At 38.3% G+C, this 20,128-nt stretch overlaps 2 protein-coding genes across 2 annotated transcripts in view; one reads left to right on the top strand and one right to left on the bottom strand.

The window, feature by feature from the left end:
- The window catches only part of LOC124161593 (pupal cuticle protein 36), a 361,395-nt gene that overhangs the window by 230,627 nt on the left and 110,640 nt on the right, over positions 1 to 20,128 (bottom strand). The window lies entirely within an intron of this gene.
- Positions 5,960 to 8,027, top strand: LOC124161463 (myelin expression factor 2-like). Its single transcript, XM_046537785.1, has one exon. The coding sequence runs from the start codon at positions 5,960 to 5,962 to the stop codon at positions 7,931 to 7,933; it is 1,974 nt and encodes a 657-aa protein (XP_046393741.1). The 3' UTR covers positions 7,934 to 8,027.

A 20,128-nucleotide genomic window follows, 5' to 3' on the forward strand; every position in this document is an offset into this window, starting at 1 on the left:
CGTCCGGAAGTTCTTCTTACGATTCTTAAGAGGTGTGTGGTTCCCGTACTCCGCGACTGGTTTCAATGCATAAAAAAGCCTTTTCTTCTCCCTCTGTTTTTTTAATCCAATTTTACTAACGGTCTTTAAAACTTTAAAATGGTTTCCCCATTTTTTCCCGAATTTTCCAGCTCACCAAAATTCATGCACGATGAAATATTTCCGCAAAAATACTCTCTCCTGTTAACATATGATCATTCCGCTACGGCTTTAAAAATAATTTCGTTTATATAGAATCGTAATATGGAGTCAAGTGTAGCTGTTCATTCTTTGAACGTATAAGAAACTTTAATTGCACTTTTCATATTTAAAAAAATAAATATTGTATTTTCTAATCCTTTATTTATGAACCTCAGGTATTTGGATTGTTTGTGCGTAACATTGCGGTTACTGAATTTCAGTGTTCCGATATTTGACTGGATAATTCATTGGGGCCGTCCTTTGCCCTTCTTCCCTTCCTCCTGTCCTTCTAAGATTGTTTTCATCAGGACATCATGCCTCAATATGTGGCCCACTAAATTGTGCCACCTTCAGCATAAGGTTTTTAGATTACTTCTCTTTTCTCCCACTCTTCGTAGCACTTCCTCATTGAATACACGGCCAATCCATTTTATATTCATCATTCTTCCCTAGCACTACATTTCAAGTGTTCCATCTTGACTTCTCTGCTGCTGTCAACGTCCAAGCCTCGATTCCATAGAGAAACATACTCCATATGTAGTCTGATCTGATGAATTGTTTCCCTACGTCTATGCTTGTACTCTCAGGATGAAGTAGATTTTTCTTTTTTTAGAAAGCTCTCTTTACCTTTGATATTCTACTTACGATTTCTCTCTTGCTTCGTCCATCGTTCGTAATTCGGCTTCCCAGGTAAGAAAACTCTTCACCTCTTCAAGCTTTTATTTTCCTTGATTGGTGTTGGTTCCAGCGTCCTCTTTTTAGCTGCAAAGAAATAAAAGTAGTTTTCTTTTTGTTGATTTTCACCTGATACCCGCTGGCAATTGTCCATTGGAGTTTTCTTCAAATCCTGTTCTGTCTCAGCTATGACTGATATGTCGTCAGCAAATCGCAGCATGCTAATTCTTTCTCCGAATATATATTAACACCTTCCGCTTTATCTTTGATATCTTTGACGGCTATCTCGATGTAAACATTAAAAGTTTCGGAGGGCAGTGTACATTTTTGTCTCATTCTTTCACCTATTCTTGCTTCCTCGCATTTGTGTCCAGAGTACTTCTTCTTGTTTTAATGAAATTTGATATTTTAATTTGAATTTCCCAATGGCGGTTGACTTCAGGGATTTCAATTAATAGCATAGAACATTGTGGCTTCAGAATTTCAATCTTCCGATCTTTGCCTAGGCCTCGGGAGTAACAATCGTAACTGTGGAGGAAATCGGAAGTCGTCCCCAAGCGCACAGGGAAACTTTTTCGACCACTTCCACCACTTCCCTCCACGGCGTCCTTCTTTTTCGGAATGATTGGATTAGTTCCCCGGGGGCTAATTTCAAAATCATTAGCTCTAAATCATTTGCCCTTAAAGGTAACCCTAATCAAGGCTCCCACGATCAGCCCAAGCAGAGCGGAATGTGGCCGCGTGCCGAAGGGGACGCTCACACAATGCAGAGATGGACTTGTTCCTTTTGATTATGTTGTCCCCGCTTACCTCTCTCTCTCTAGCGGTTGCTTCACTCCCCCACTGGGGTGCCCTCCCCTCCCCCCCCGAAACCCACCCTCTCAAACCCCCTCCCCCTTGTGTGTGTGCGTGGAATGCGGTCACCCACGGCCCCCGCCCAAATATGAGAGGAAGGAATTTCGACCTCCTCCCAACATCATCTCTCGAGAGAGAGAGAGAGAAAGAGGCTAAAGGGGCGGCAGGGCCGGCTGCAGGGACCGTAGCCACCAACACACGCATACTACGCACGCACACACAAAAGCGCTCCTTTCCTCTCTTTTAGGATATCAAGGGTTTTTGAAATAGGTATGACGTGGGCGCACGGCAGAGTCCTCTGGATTCCGCTCTCTGCACTACTGCGTCGCATACGCTTCGACAATGGGAAAGAAATTTCCCACCATTGTTTGACCAAACGCCACCTAAAGTCTAGCGGGGAAATGCGCAGTTATCATGTGCTTTTTAGGTTTATTGAACTTGTGAAGATCGTCGGTTATTCAAAGGGTTGGGTTGTTTTCCTGGAGCCTCAAAGACCTTACCTAAAAAAATTTGAAACTTGACAACAACTGGAACGTCAGAATAAAAGTGAAAACTCCTGAAACTCATTTTTGGAGACATTAGAAATGTTTTTTGTGGGTGAATTAGGAAAATTGAAAATAAACAAACTCCACACGTCTCGATCTCCATTGTTCAACGCATTCCACTCCACCTTCAGAGTCCTCTAGGTTGCCTCATTATAACTACAAAGTAGTGTTGAGAATGGCCGTCCAGAGGACTCTGAGTGCGGGGGACGCCGCAACGCTCTCTATCGGCGGATTAGAGATTCCATTGGGGATGTTGCGTACCTAGTTGCAAAGGACAGTTGAACGAACAAGTCATTACCCAGGTATTCGTTTAAATAAACTAAGCACTTTCTTGTTTTGCCTTGGCTAGTTTTGGCTTCCCATTGGCGTACCTTATTCTAATTATTTACTGTTAACCCTCCATTCTCTCTCCAGTCTCACAGACACCATTTTGGAATGGTTGCACAAAATGCATGAAAGTAGAAATAACTGTTTAAATTACGGTATAAAATTCATTGAATATTTAATTCTATGAATGGACAACAAATTCATGCATAATAATGATGGAAAAATTTGCACAAATAGAAGACTGAATACAACTTATTTTGACGTTTATTACGGTTTTTTTGTTATCGAAATTATATCAATATGTCAGTAAAAGCATATATTTCACAGTTTCACAGCAAGGATTTTGCAAATAAACTAACAAATAATTTTGACTACAGGTAAAACTATTGATTTTCGAGACATTTTATACTGATAGCGCGTTCAGTTAAACTTGAATCAAAATATCCTCTATCAGACTCGAAACTTATTTTTCGAAACAACCACTAAATTGTAAAGCTTGACGGTTAATGTTATGCATCTACATCGAAGTAAAAAATCACCATTAACGTATTTAGCTGAGGGCAAAATGGTGCATTATTCTCCAAAGTTCATTAAAATTATGTAAAAACCATAGCATGGTCTTCGCAATAATAGTTTTATTCGGGAGTTAAATTGATTACGATAAAATAATTCGTAGCAGTAAGAAGCAAATACACAATTTAATGCATTAAATAGTTGTTAGTTTATTTTATAAACGTATTTAAAAACTGAGCGATGAATAACACGAAGCTATTAGCACGTGACGTATTGTAACTCAAGTAATCGCGTAGTGTCCACCAGACTCCAAAAACAACACAATATCTAAATTAATTCCATAAATGTGACAACACATAAAATCATATTGGTGACTAATTCAGAAGTATAAAATAACAAGATATGAGGAATGTGATTTTCCTAACTGTGAACACGATGTGGACAAAGAAAAGAAAATGGCCAGGCGTCTCGTAGACGGAGGTTAGGGTGATCATTTTATTTTCCTAATGATTGAATGTACTTTAAATATGTTTTATGTGTATAAATAAATATGTATTTTAAAATATGATTTAATTATCTCCGAGTGGATTATTCTGATGAAATCTTCTTGGGACTTCCACCGAGTGACTTGAGGAAACGTTGCCGCTGCATAAATATTTAGCCCGGTTGAAATCCCGAGAAGACTTCAATACGATTTGCAACTGAGTCTGTTGGCGCGCTACTAGCATAATTTGTGCATCGGTTTTTTACTCCATTGTGGTAATCACCTTAAGCTTTGGACGTCACGATCAAGATTAATACCGACAGGCACTTTATAAAAAGTTTATTTTGGTTATAATGCTGGAGTGTCAGCTTCCCATCTATGGGCCTGGGGTTCTAACTCCGTTAGAACGGGCGTTTTTTCATGGATTGCGCTGCTTGAGTGTTTGGAGGAGGGCACTCCACGTACAGTGTCTGTCGGATAAAACGTTAATACGTTATCCCTAGGGTGACTCTCGTTAATACCAGCACTGGGTTTCCCTCCACTCATCCTTTCCCCTCGGCGCTAATGACCTAGGCTGCCTCCTCCTCCATTTATTTACTAGCTCTTAAACAGTCGGCCCGAAACATTTTTCGGCTGACTTTTCAAAACCAGCTCAAATGTTAGCTTGAGTCGTCTCCTTGAGGAATCAGTGTGGAAGGCTTGAGAATTTCGTCATTTTTGCGGTTACTTGCAGGAAGAAGGCGGGTGCTTAGCGCAAGGACTCATTTCACTATGCCTGAGGAGGCGCAATCTATCATTTAAATCTTGCATTTAAATTATAGCACTCAGCTGGCTACATGAAGCACGGATGCTCTAAAAATTGTTGGACGTCGGAGATGGCCCATGGTCACACATTTCAGCTTTCGAGGGTTCAGACACAAGGTCGGAAAATTGTTCGGGAACCGTATGAGACAAATCCAAACGGAATATTTGACATATGTCCGCTAAAAACATCGAAGCTATTGAAAGGTAATCGCTCGAACGAAGCTGTTCGATAGTTTGAGTTTATCGTGATATGTTGACTGTATCCGTGAAGATTACGATTGCTGTTGTAACGTCTGATTTTTAAAAGTTGTTATTTTGGTTGTGAAGGGTTTGTTTGGGGAGAGGGGATTGTTGAGTGAGATGTAAAAAGGAGAGGTTTTGTGGAGGATTTTGGAGATAATAGAAGGAAATAAAAACGGTTCTGAAAATTAATAGTCTTACGTTACAGACGTAAGTGTGAGCCCACGTTTTTCTGGCGACGAGGATGGGATGTTTGACACAGGTTTGGAAAAATTAGCCTGAGTGAAATTGAAAAGACGCAGCGGCCGGTTTGAGCGTTGGAACGGTTGCTGGTTCGAGGAAGCGGACTGGAGATGGTATTTGCTTCAAGGAAGGACGCACATTGAGAAGTTGGAGCTGCAAGCAAAGACGACTTGGTGTTTTTCGGAAGAAGTGGAAGTTTAATTCGCTGGTGTGGCGTTTTTGCTTCGGGAAAGGTGAGTACCCTTTTTGCCGGATGGTGTGAGCATACTGGGTGCTGTTTCTGACTTCCTCATTTTAGTGAGTTGTTTAGGTGATAGATTTGCGGAAAAACTTAAACAATGTCGTATTTGGCTAGAGTCCCTAAAGATGTTTTGTGCAAAATCGCATATGAAGTAGGAGCTGACGTGGGGAGGGAAGCTAGAGTCGTAGAGTACAAACAAGCGATACTAAAAAGTAAAGATTATGATGAGGAATTTGTTAAAGAGATGCTGAAGTTTTTGACTGAAGAGAAAAGATTGGAACGAGAGGCAGAAGAGAGAAGATTGGAACGGGAAGGAGAGGCAGAAGAGAGAAGATTGGAACGGGAAGACGCTGAAAGACAGAGAAGTTTTCAGTTAGAAATGGAGAAACTAAAATTTTCACAAACCAATTTAAACCGCGAGTGCAAGTGCGATTGGAGACGGAGACCGCTCAGAGGACACTGCCGAAAATAGATATAACTCGACATATGGATAAATTTGATCCTCACGGGGAAAACATTAGTTTATATCTTGAACGTTTTGAAAGGCAGGCAGATAGGGCCGGTATTCCGGAACACCAATTAGTATTTTACTTGACGGGATTACTATCAAACGAGATTAATGATATAATTTCTCGATAACCTAGGGAAAAAGCTGATAGTTATGAATTTGTGAAAAATTTACTGCTTAAGAAATACAAATTGAGCTCAGAAATGTTCAGACAGTTATTTTACAAGCAGTCCAAATCAAATGGTATGGCGTGGAGTGATGTAGTATATAAAATGACTAATTATTTCCAAGGATGGATTGACGGGATGGATATAATTTCTTTTGAGGAGTTAAAAGGACTGATGGTGACTGATCAGATGAAAAGAAAAGTACTCATAGAGGTGCGAGATCTCCTGATAGACGAATGGCCAAATTTTAAGGATCCGAATGCATTGGCTGAGAAGTTGGATAGTTTTGATGCTATTAGAGAAAGCATGGGACGGAAAACCACGGGTCATTACATTAAGGATCAACAAAATAAAAGGATCCAGTTTACAAAGCCGAAGACTGTTTCTGTAAATTCTGATGAAGAAAGGCGTGACTTGGCTATGGAAAAGATGCCTAAATCATCGTCTTCGGGACTTAATTTCGAAAAGAGGTTTCAACCCAAGTGCTACGGGTGTGGTTCCACTCAACATTTTCTCGCAAATTGCCCAAAGAAAAAAACGAAGGATAACGAAGAAAAAGAATTCGTTGGTTCTTTAAAAATTGAAAATAATAAAAATATGTTTGGCAAATACTTGACAGAGGGAATGGTAAATGGGTATTCAATGAAGATATTACGAGATACAGGTGCAACAATCGATGTAGTGGCTCAGAAATATGTTACCCCACACATGTATACAGGAGAAACTGTTTGGATACAGCAAGCTTTAGAAGTACGCGATCGTTTTCTTCCTATAGCAGAAGTAGAAGTAATTGGAGAGTTCGGTCGAGTATTTGGGAAGGCTGTGGTAGTACAGAATGATTTGGATCGCGGTGTATATATTTTGGGAAATACCACCGCAGAATTAATTGAGAAATGTCAATTAGAGCAACAAGAAAAACATTGGATAAATACGGTGCAGACTCGAGCGGCAAAGAGAAGAGGTGAAAGACAAAGTAGATTCCAACCCAGAAGTTCCAGTGGCGGTCGCGATCGTGACGGGGGGGGAAGGAGAGCTCCCGCAGATAGAAGAATTTACATCTCCAACATTCCTTATAAATTCCGCTGGCAGGAGTTGAAGGACCTCTTTAGAACAGAAGTTGGTGAAGTTGCTTATGTGGAGCTTTTTAGTGATGATGGAGAAAAACCTAGAGGGTGTGGTATCGTTGAGTTTGAAAATGCAGAATCTGTTAAGAAGGCAGTTGAGAAAATGCATAGGTGGGAGTTGAAAGGAAGAAAACTTGTTGTTAAGGAGGATTTTGATATTGAGAGGGACAAGTATGGCAGGCCAATGAAGGGAGGTTCCAGTGGTGGTGGTGGGGGTAGAGGAAATGCTGGTATGAGTGGAGGAAGTAGTCGCCCCAGAGATGAACCACGGTCTAGCTGGCAGGCACCAGCACCTTTACCTGGTCTAATTGGTCCTACCTCACCTGCAATTCAGAACAAGTGGGGCAATACGTATGGACTGAGCCCACAGTTTTTAGAATGCCTGGGAATAAATGGACCCCTAGTCAGTAGATTGTTTGTTGCCAATTTGGACTACAAAGTTGATGAAAAGAAATTGAGGGATGTCTTCCGTCTCGCTGGTAAAGTCACTAATGCAAAACTTAACAGAGACAAAGATGGAAAGAGTCGTGGACATGGTGTGGTGAAATTTGAGCATCCAGTTGAAGCTGTGCAAGCAATATCTATGCTTCATAATCAGCTGTTGTATGATAGGAAAATGACAGTGAGAATGGACCGTGTGAATGAAAAGACTGAAGGCTTGCCCTCAAAGTTACCTGAAGGTCTACGTGGAATTGGTATGGGTCTGGGTGCTGGTGGAAACCCTCTACTTGATGTTTCTCGTGCTGCAGTGTTGCCAAGTGTGGTGTCCCCATCATTAGGATTGAATAGTACTGGTCGGTTTGCTGATAGTCCACCTCTTCCAAGGAGATCAGCCCTTGGCTATAGCAGTGGAGCTGTTGCCCTGCCAGGTGGGCTGTCTGTGGGAGTGGGCAGTCTTGGAGCTTTGGCCGGTGGAGGTGACATTGGCAGCATTGGAGGCAGTTTGGGATGCAGCCTTGGGGCTGGTCTAGCCGGGGTCAGCTCATAAGAACGCGGATGCGCTAAGCAGGGCGATGAGCGACATCAAATAGATTGGAAGTCGGTAAGTGTTCGGGTGTGGCACCATCTGGCAAGGGGTACTCCAACGGCATCGAAATAAAATTTTGTCCAGTGATTGAAGCATTAAAACATTTATGGACAAAATTCTTAAAGGGTGGAGGAAAGACTGTAACGTCTGATTTTTAAAAGTTGTTATTTTGGTTGTGAAGGGTTTGTTTGGGGAGAGGGGATTGTTGAGTGAGATGTAAAAAGGAGAGGTTTTGTGGAGGATTTTGGAGATAATAGAAGGAAATAAAAAGGGTTCTGAAAATTAATAGTCTTACGTTACACTGTTATTAATATTTTATGAAATGTCTTCCAAGAAGCATTCTCACGTCAATTAATTTTGACTTTATCTATTTTTATGGACTAAAATTACCTCTAAGTGGTAGTACTCGTTTGGTAGTCACGCACTTCCGTTGACCTTCCGTGGATATTGAACAACTTGTTTACATTTTCCCGAAACTGACCTGCCCGTGATTTTTCAGTTTACATAGCATTGAAGCTGACATTCTTCACTGACTGCGTCGAAAAGTTCACTTCAATGGGTTTCCTATTGAATTCACGTCTAGATATAATGCCTGCAGACTGTGAGATGCCACTGCAGACGAGATATCGCTTAAACCGAAAGCAATTAATTACTTGGAATTGAACGATCTCGTGCCTACAATCAAAGGATGCTGGGCAAGCATCCATGCATTTTAAAAGGTCAAACACTTCTTGATGAAGAAACACGAGTCGTTAATACGGAATGCATACGGCCGTACCGGCCGTACCGGCTCTTTCGATGACGGTGCATTGGACGGACCACTCGCCATTGGATGTACGAGTGGGGGCGTATTGACGAAAGGCCATCTCAACGCACGTGTACGAGGACGCTCATTCCATAGCTATTGCCGAACGAAAGCTAAACGAATAACCTTTGTTCTATACCTATAGCATTTTCCCTAAAAGTTCCAACGCTGAAGTTGGAGTTTGTCGCGGATTCGTCACAAATGTTTGGCCAAACAATTTTAGATAGGCCGCAATGAAGCGTAAAGTGGAACTTCGTATGAGCACTTGAGGAGGCTAGGAAAGTATTCGTGGAGGGTGAACGGTGTAGAATGCTACAGACGGCATTGAAAAAAAACACATCGTAGTGTCCTTGGAAATATTGCATCAAGTGGAGAGAAGTTTGCTTCACAAAGTATCGGAGAAATCGAAGCCTCTGAATTTCAAAACAAATCAATTCCACCCATCGAAGTATCCAGACTAACTATTTATTGTGCATCTTCAAGTCTACCGACATTTTCACTTAATATTTTCCCTGTGAATAGATACCTTACGTATACTACTTTACATATTCAATACATCTATTTTTAAAAAATGGAAGCAGGAGTTATATGAGCCCCGAAAAATGTAAAAAAATATTTATTTCAAATTATGGCGAAATGGACTCTTGGCGTTTTGAAATTTTTGTACACTTTTGTGTGTTTCCTCAATTTAACTTTATTAAACTATGGGAACTTCTGTCAACAAATTGCATGCCTACATTTTTTGCCGACCGTTCATCGATTAAAAATCGTAGAGAAGTGCACCTAGATCTGCATGTTAGCCAGCGAAATGAGCGATGTGATCGCAGGACGTCAGACCTTTTTTTTCTCGAAGAGAATCCACTCTTAATATTAGAAATTAATTATAGAGAGCAATTTTAGATTTTCGATTCTATTCTTATTTTTGTTATGGTGGTCAACGGCTCGTCGTTGTGGAGTTTTTAAACATCATAGTTTATCGTTGTTGTTCTTTTTGTTCGACTTCGATTGCACCAATGAATTTTCGATTATGATGGGGTTCTTTACAGCCAAAGATCTTGATTTTTCTAAAAAAATTCGGAAGATGCAAGGGAAAATATAAGCCACGGCAAAAGAAAATTCAGCCTAACCAGCAATTTTACAGTAAGTTTAAATTAACAATACGCGAAAGCACTGCCAATACAGGACCAATTATATACTTAGGGTGAACCTTTCATTTTGGGAAGGAATCGATCTCAAGAGTGTGAATGACAGCAACCATTTGAGGTCCACGCATAACGCCTAGGAGTTTGTGACGTCTTCAACTTATCTGTGTTATGGTGGTCGATTTTTCATCGCGTGTAGCTCGAGAAGTGGTTGATGTATTGAAAAATGGAAGAATACGTGTCAATTTATCATCGCATAAAGTCGCGCTCTTGTGTAATTGCTTGTGCTCTTTGAGATGTTTATCTTCCGGGAAAAATTTTACAACTCAAATTTAACCCACTTCCGATTAGTTATCGTTTTTTTTAATTTGCAGCACACATCAAAACCAGGTGACTATGCATTCTTAATCCATTTTTTTTCTGCACAGGCAGTTTGAGGCGCCATTTTTGATGTTGAAATTTGTTTTTCTCCCTCCACTGCATCATGAATTTATTCGATTTGTTTATTGGCATCGTAAAAATATTCTCTCCAGGACAACGGATAACGCGTATCTTTAAAGATAAAAAATTCTAAGCTTGAAGTCCACGCAAGGTCGTTACGTTTTCCTTTTTTTTAACTTTCTTCACAAGTTGGCTTTGCGCGTCTTCCATCGTCTTAGGCTATATTTTGGCTGTTTCGCAATTCTTTATGCAGACGTTTATTTAAGCCTGATTGGTCTCACTTGTATCGAATTAAATTGGGAAAATATCATTAAAACACATAATAAAAATACTAAAAAAAGAGAGTATTACTGTGAATTATAAAATTAATTTTAAAATCCATGCTTATTTTCGACCTAAAGATCCGCTTTTAAATTATGGGACTTTCTCTTTTTTCACCGCTCCGACCGAACGTCTCAATTTTGCTAATAAAACACTGCATGTAACCGACCAAAGTAAACAATCTATCAATTTCAATATCTTGGATCCATTTCTTTCTCTTAATTTATATCACTCCAGTGTCTGATATAAAGCAAATACGCATCACGTAAGGCTTTGAAAATAAATTCTTTTTTCTGTAAAATTTAAACCTGCGGCCTGGGGCCAAGGAAGGTTGGTTTATTTTCTTATATTTTGTTCGAACAAAAACGTACGTTTTAGATTGTTTTTTTAATCTATTTTTGTTTTACTCAAACTCGGTCACAACCACTCTTACATAAACGTGGTGAACGAGTAATATTCTATCCATCCGATAGAAGCGGCGTGTGTCATGGTCACCTTCGTACACTTGATTGGCTCAAACGTTTGATCCTTAGATACATATCCGTTCCATAATGGCCTCCAATGCCCTGCCATGATCGCCTTTTCTTTAGCCTTGCGTTTTCCCCTTTTTCCATCGTTTCATTTTTTTTATTTGTTCACTTCTTCTTCCGGAAAGGCCTTTAAAAAACTTCCATATCCATTAAACTTTATCTCCGGTCATTAAATATGGAGACTTAGCAGGCTGCCTTGGCTTCGTGGGTGGATTATGGCCATCATGACTCAAAGGGTGTCCAAATATCTTGCCGCTAGTGTAAACGGCGATGGCTCCAGAGTAGATTATGTCGCATTTTTTAAGGCTGGAGCCTTTCAAAAAGCAAGTGCCTATTTCATGCATTTAACACGTTTTGAAGGCCATTTCCCCGAAGATTTTTAGGATTTTTTTATTATCTTACTTTTCTGTAGATGCTGCATTTAGTTTGTGTGCTGCGCTCCATGGATTTCTTTCCCACAGATATTTACTTATATTTTTGCGTTCCACTGTCAGTTTTAATAGTTAGAATAGGGAAACAATACATTCGTACTTATTATTGGAGCTGGATGAGGTGTAAGGTAAAGATACATGGGTGATGACAGCGACGGAGGAATCGAGGTTAAAAGTGTCCGAAATGTAGGCTCACATAAGACTGATAAAGTTTGAATGGATTGACCGCGTGAGTTATTAGAAAATTTTAATCAAATAAAGTTAATTAAAAAAGAATCGGAGAGAATTCATTTGAAATATTTGAGAAGAAGACGGAGAAATATACTCGGCCGCACTATGAAAGACAAGTGGCAAAGAAAAATGACAAAGGAGCAGGTGATGAAGTTTTCAAACATGAGATTAATGTAAGTGTTAAAATGTAAACTGATGGGAGAATGGAGTGAAGAGGTATGCTAAACCGATTTCCGGGTTTTCCACTGCCGATTGGTAATAATGCATATTCCAGTCCATTTGTGCTCAAGAATTTGTCACGTGGGTATTTACAAGTTCACGACTTTAAACGAATACTAGACTAAGGGTCCAGGCTACAGATCATTCAGACATGCTGCAATTTATTATTCGAAACCTAAACGCCCAGAAATGTATTGCCCAAGGAAAACGTTTTAATCCGTATTGCAGCCTAATAATACCAAATTTGAACGTGACAATATATGTATACACTGAGAAAAAAGGACCGAAAAAATGTAATTGGAAGCGAAATGATATTTTGAAAACTAATTTTTCTCCAAATATTTCCGGACTGTAAAATGCTAAAATGCATTTTTGCATTTCGTTCCATTTCAATTTGCGTAATTAATCGCTAAAATTCGCCTTCGTCCGACACAGAATCCACGTCGATGAAATAAGACCCTCTTCTGTTGAATGATGTAACACTTCAATTTGAGTTATGAAATAGCTCAAAATTAAATTACTCTCGGTGTAATTATTTGAGGTGCTTTTTTTTTAACGAATTTCGACATTATTTTACGCCATGGACGCACGGATAAAATGTATGTTTTCATTGTATCCGTCCCTCGTGAGTTTTCTCATGGCTGCTGTTCCCGTGATTTGGAATGCGATCGTGAATGTGTGTTTCTACTTTAACTTGAAATATATTTCCGATGTGTGATGTATTTTCACTTCGCCAGTGGTTGACACGTCCTGACCTACATTTATCGCATTTTACAGTCATCAGCATTAGTTTGACACTGCCCTCCACTCTATTATTTTATCAGCTAATCCTTTTACACTACACCTTCTGCTTTACAACCTTCACCATCTCCTCCATGTATTTCATCCGAGGCCTACCACTTCTCTGATTTCCTTTCCACTTGTCCTTCAACGTTAATTTTCACTGTTCCATCGTGTCTCATGATGAAGCCGAATACATTGTCCCGTCTTCTAATCAAGTTTTCAAAGGACATTTCTCTCTAGCTCTTCCTAGATCTTTCCCATTACTCACACGATCTATCCTATTCATCGTCAGAATTATTCTATAATACCACCATTTGAAAGTTTCCTATCTTGATTTCTTCGCTGCTGGATTTCTTTCGTAATTGGCGACGCGATACCCTTCAGAACGATATGCTCCGCAAACACGATGCGATTTGGTGATATTGTTTCAAAGCTATTTAAGCAGGAGTAATTGAATGAAGTAAGTCTCATGCTAATAGCGATGTATTTTATGTTTTTTTACGCAGGGAATCCCATGGTTTTAATCAAACAGCTGTGGATAGATTACTAGGCTGATAGATGCTGACGCGCTTGGCTGATGATGGAGTAGTGCCGCGTTCAAATCCTGGTTGAAGCCTTCAAACACCCCTTAAATAAAATTCTCTCAGAGTGCGAAGTGGCCCTGGAAAAGGGACTAGCTATAGTGATTGTGTGAATACCCCTCACCTTAGTCCGGAGTGAGCTCTTCCCCACCAATCGAAACCAGTCAATCAAGGAATAAAGTTAAAATTCAGTGTGAAGTCCATGATTATCCACCAATCGCGCTCCATTGATCTTTATCTTCTTCATTTTGCCTCGTCGACTGGAAAAATATTAGCTCACGGAAACGGCGATAAGGATTCGTTTGGATGTTGTGCGGCGCTTCGTGGGAAACGGTGCGGCTGCACGGCGACGATAAATAACTCTCATCGGAACAGTGGCGATCGTAGTCAGCGGAGCGAAGGATCAGTCCAAAGCGACAGATTTTGCTTCAATTTGATTTGATTGCTACTGCCCACTTCAACTTTTTACTCACTGAACAGCTTAACCGATCATTCTGTTTGAAATTCCATCGTTAATTATTCCCACAATTACTGGCGCAGTCTCCAATGAATAGTGAAATCAATAGACCCGATTGCACATCATGTTTTTCTCTGGCTGCATCACCACGTGTCACTGGAGAAATCGTTTTATTCTGACTGATTTGAACCTACACGAGCATTGCCTCTATTCATAGTCCTTGAATGTGCCATTGAACTTCAACTTTTTGTAATGATAGCGAATGCTTCCAAAGCAAACAATGCCTTTAATTTAAAATTGAAATGGTTGAAGGATTGTGCTGTGAATGGGAAAAGTATTTTTTTAAAGTCTTCAAACTCTGGTAATTTTTTCTGTTTTCAATCGGTTTCTTTCTATCCGATAAATCCTCTAGACATGAATTTCATCTTGAGTCAGCTTTGTAACACGTTATTAATCATTTGCCAATTATGAAAATTGAAGGTCGCGAATACTAATTAAATTGATCAGTTTAACTACATCCTATTTCAAAATATAATTCGTTTCTGTAACTTTCACACACTTAGGGTACTAGCTTAACTTAGGGTACCAGCTACATCATGCTTCAGTTAATGTTATGCGCTAAGTCTAATGTTTGTCATTTCCACTGCCGCATCTTTTCTTTACATTCTAAGATTGAAAATATCATTGAAATTTATTTTCCTATTTATTCGCCGTATTCGCTCAAATACCACTCAGAAAGTGGCGTCATTAACTAATTTCAAGACTTTCAGGCATCAAAGTTAAAAAGGACTCGTTTGTGGACGGTCCTCTATTACTCTAATTGTCTTTGCCCTCTTATACTCTAGTTTATACTTTTCGCATTGTAAGTCTCTGTTAAATCCTAACAAGTTTCGTGGGAGCCCCCTACTTCAGACGAGATGCTTGTGAGAGGTTCCGCTTAACTTGCAGAAACTTAAATTGTCGTTGGAAAATTTTATATTTAGAAGTGGAATTCTCTTGACAAACCTGTCTCTGCCTCGTTTTTACTTCGGCTTTATAGCTCCTAGTACCTTTCGTGATTCACAAATTCTTTCATTATGCTCGTTAAAAGAGTAATTTTCGTTTTCCGGTACTTCTGAAATTTCGGGCTGCTACTATGATTGCACTCCCTTTTGGATTTTTTGTTCCCCGTATCAGTTTTATTTTTGACTGTTTTTATTCGTGATTAATCAACCATAATTTCATTAGTTTGCGGCATTGTATGAGCTTAAGGCAATTTTCAAAATTGAATTCTAATTGCTAATCAGAATTTCATTATCCCAGTGTGGACACATTGGATTCACTTCAGTAAATTATTGTGGGATGATAGTGTGGAGATTTGCAGGTGGGAGAGATAAGCGAAATATATTATCCATATAAAGAGTATTTTGTCAATCTACTCGCGTGAATTTTCCTGATTGGCAATTTTATTTTAACAGCAATCACATCATGCGATGTTTATTCCATTTACTGAGCAGGGGTTGGCCGATATAGCTGAATGGTTTTTGATTGCAATTTCTCCGCCCTATTTATAAATACCATGGTGCTGTTGACTGGTCTGATTTATCAATCTATCTTTCGTTATCGAATACCCACTCCCATACAGCTTTAAGAATGTATTGCTCGTGCGAATATTCAAAAAATATCCACGTTTGACGATTAGATATTGTTTAAATATTTTAATCACGGTCTGAATTTACGTGTACCTTAGTTTTTTTCAGATAAGTCAGTACATTTTTATATTAACCAAGTATCTTACCAAAGTATCGCAAAAATTATTTTTATATCTTCAACGCTGTTTGGAAGTGCTATTCAGCATTAATTTTTAAGGAGGCTAAAGTTAAACAAATTTAAAAATATCAATTATAATCAATAAGAAAATGCCTTGCTATTTTTTTATTGCTTTCACAGAAATTTTAATCTTTATATGCCTCACCTATTAACATTTACCCTAACTAAGTACATATTATACTTGCCCCTGACTTAATGGTATTAATGAAGAAGCTTTAGATAATACTTAATGATATTAATGAAGAAGCTTTAGATAGTATGAGATTATTGAGTCGTGGCACTCCGAGTTTGCTTTGGTGTGTTGGCTAGAGTTTCGGCTTCCTGCTGAGTGGGCCCAGGTTCAAATCCTGGCGGCGGCAGAGATTGCTAATTATGACAGCGAGTTTCTCTCTACCCTTCCCACTATATCTTTCAGTTATTGCGCAAATGACGTAAGTTGTCGGCACCACCTCCAAATGACATACCTCGAGGAACTCATTGCTCATTTTTTTCAAATGTGTGTGTAATTTTAAGTTTGTAATTGTTTGGCAGCCCAAGGAAGAGGAGAGTACCCACTTGAAGTACACTAAACAATGAGTTTTGTATTTACTGATAATTGCCTTAAAATACTGTTTTAATTCTTAGGAAGAGAGCAGTCCACCAAAATAAAGATCTTTAGGTGGAATGCTCTCTTCAACTCAATGCTCTTTGCTGCTAATGATTTCTTTCTTACCATCGCTGGTTATTCCCTCTTCCCAAATCACAGAATTAATTCACCTTTTCCAATTTCTTCCCCTATTTTAACATTTATTTATACTTCTTCTCTTTTAATGCAGACAAATATCTTAGTTCTCTTTGTTCTTATTTTGAGCTAATAGTTACCCGTTTCCCTTCCTATATTAACCAGAATCTTTTTTTTAATCCTTCTCTGTGTCCGCTGTAACAGCTATGTCATCAGCAAATCGTAGCATGAATTGTTTTCCGCGTATATTCATTCCTGATGTTTTCTTTGCATTCATTGGTACAGTACATTACATAGAAAGGACTTAACCTTGTCTGAGGCATTCTACCAGTTCATATAGGTTTACGTATAGCACTTTATTTAAAATTCCAGCCTGTTTCCTCATTCAGCCGGATTCAGCTTCCTCCTCCTCTTCACAATGAGGTTTACTCTGTCTCTTTCCATTCATGAATTCCCTTCATCTTTCTTCCAGCGCTACCCATCACTCTTGCCTCTAGCGTTGCTTTTTACATCCTTTTTTCTCACAATACTCGCTTCATAATCTATCGCCTCACTAAAAAGGATACAAACATATTATAATTTTCTATTTTTAAAATATGACCTTGAAAAACGACAAAGAAAGTTATCATTATCGCTTAAAAGAATAAAAAATTGCACTTATTTTGGGGCTAAGGAAGACAGATTGGAATAGGCTGAAGTCAAGTGATCTACTCGAGATACCTATTATTTACGCAAAAGAGTCGCAAAAAAATTTATACAAAATAAAACAAAAATAAATGGCAAAGGCTATAGCGGGATAAGATGGTAAAATCTGCACTAGGCTGGATTCTTATTTGGGATTATGCACTCAAAAGTAATTATTTAGAAACCCCTTCAGCGAAATTTTTAGATGCCTAGGTGGCCCCACGGTCCTTTTATCGTAAAAAACGTGATTTTTCAAAAAACATTTTTCCTGAGTGATTCTTTGCTTTAAAAAATCTGAAAAAATTCATGGAAAGATATTTTTAAGTCTTAACACACACTGATTTTTTTCATATTTTTTGGGTCAAAATCGAGTTTAGGAAAAATATTTGAATTTTTTGATGAATTTTTAGGCTATGTTAGTAATATTTGGCAAACTTTTAAAAAATCATTTTTTGTGTAATTTTTATTGTTCTTTTAAATGGCCGTGTTAGATTTGCCATTTTCACTCCGGAAAATCCTCAAAATTTGATAAAACCCAATTTTTGGTGTTTTTCCCCATACTTTTTAGCAGATAAACTCTACGGCATGTCAATTAATAACGATTTTTTAATTATATTTTCGTTATTTACATGGTGGGATCAGGTTCGCCGTTTGAGCTTTAAAGAAAATATAGCCCTGCGTCTTAGTGAGCTCCCTGAATACATGCTGCACGTAATACAACTGCTATGTAAAATCTCTAAAATTATAAAAGGGAAAAATATTAAAAATTAAATATTAACTATGCTTAATTAGCATCATTTTATTGAATTTTGAAATTTTATCGAATTCGTATTACAATTGTGGTAGAAGCCGCATAGCCGCAAACAGCTAGTCAATGCGTATTTTCGCATTTTAAAGGGGGACTTGGAGTCTTTGTAAAGATTATTTTGTTAAGATTATTTGAATGTGTTTGGGAGAATAATACAGAACTATTGGGGAATTGATGAGATATATTGTTGTAATGGCATGCTGGGGATATTGTTTACTTACGTACGCTGGATTGTTGCGAGGAGTGTGAAGTTTCGCTGAGGGAAATGTATTGTTGACAGTCGTCACTCGAGAAATGAACTTATCGGTGTTATTATCGGTGTGCGCGAGTGTACTGAATACGGCGAGTTATAACTGTGAGTGATGAAATCAGATTTAATTATTTTGCAATTAATATATACTGAATCATGGATTTAATTATTTATATATACATATATTTATTAATTAATAATGAACAATTTTTGGATATAATTTGTAATTATATTCATGGTTTTTGGTATATCTTAAATATTTACTTTTCCAGAGTATTTAAAGAAGATGGATGATTTCGATGCAACTGACCAATGTTGCAACTGTCTCAAAAGACATCTAAGTAAAATAGGAGCTCCGATCAAGATAATTAATTCGTCAGGTGATGTTGGAGCCGTTCGAGAACAGTTGAATCTCGGCTATGTTGAAATCGGGTTTAAGCTTTGCGATAAATGCAGACGAATTGTATTTTTTGGTACGCGTAAAACAATTGTGGAACCAGAACATTCACGCAGTGAACAAAATCAGCCAATGGATTCTCAGTCAAGTTCGGAGATATCTAGCTCGCATAGTTCTGAGAGCGTTTTTGAAGTGGAATTAAAGAAACCAGAAGAAATACAACCTACTACCGAATTGCCGCTCCAAAGAACATTTATTTCTCATGCAGTGTGTTGCGTGTGCGGAAATAAAAGTAACTTGACTGTTGTCCCATTGAATGCAAGGTTGCAATGTTTTAGACACATGAAAATATTCATTCCACGTGGAAATCGATAATGCTCTGAGCATTTAATAAAACACCGGTTTTTTGACGAAGATCTTAAGTTAGTTCAGGTATATAGTAACATAAGCCTTTTAACTGCAGATGAGATATGTTTATTTTTAAACAAAATGTCAACTTCAGCCTCACAGACGTTTTTAGAAAAAACAAAAACGTCAGAGCTTCACGAAAAAGAATTATTTTCTTTTACTGGTCTCTCGATAGACCAATTAGAAGAGCTGAAATCATTATTAGTTTCCATGAGATCATCGTACACTAGGGATATTACACAAGCCCTGGTTATATGTTTATTTAAATTACGAACTGCATCGTCAAATAATCTGATTTCATCTGTTTTTGGATTAGAAAATGAAACAAAAGTTTCAGACTTTTGTTAATCAGTGATCAATTCATTTGAAAAAGACAGTTCACTAAGAGTTCCGCACACTCACAGTTATAACTCGCCGTATTCAGTACACTCGCGCACACCGATAATAACACCGATAAGTTCATTTCTCGAGTGACGACTGTCAACAATACATTTCCCTCAGCGAAACTTCACACTCCTCGCAACAATCCAGCGTACGTAAGTAAACAATATCCCCAGCATGCCATTACAACAATATATCTCATCAATTCCCCAATAGTTCTGTATTATTCTCCCAAACACATTCAAATAATCTTAACAAAATAATCTTTACAAAGACTCCAAGTCCCCCTTTAAAATGCGAAAATACGCATAGACTAGCTGTTTGCGGCTATGCGGCTTCTACCACAATTGTAATACGAATTCGATAAAATTTCAAAATTCAATAAAATGATGCTAATTAAGCATAGTTAATATTTAATTTTTAATATTTTTCCCTTTTATAATTTTAGAGATTTTACATAGCAGTTGTATTACGTGCAGCATGTATTCAGGGAGCTCACTAAGACGCAGGGCTATATTTTCTTTAAAGCTCAAACGGCGAACCTGATCCCACCATGTAAATAACGAAAATATAATTAAAAAATCGTTATTAATTGACATGCCGTAGAGTTTATCTGCTAAAAAGTATGGGGAAAAACACCAAAAATTGGGTTTTATCAAATTTTGAGGATTTTCCGGAGTGAAAATGGCAAATCTAACACGGCCATTTAAAAGAACAATAAAAATTACAAAAACAAAATATATGCAAGGCCGGGAAA

This window comes from Ischnura elegans, chromosome 6 (genome assembly GCF_921293095.1).
Source record: "Ischnura elegans chromosome 6, ioIscEleg1.1, whole genome shotgun sequence".
Taxonomy (NCBI): domain Eukaryota; kingdom Metazoa; phylum Arthropoda; class Insecta; order Odonata; family Coenagrionidae; genus Ischnura; species Ischnura elegans.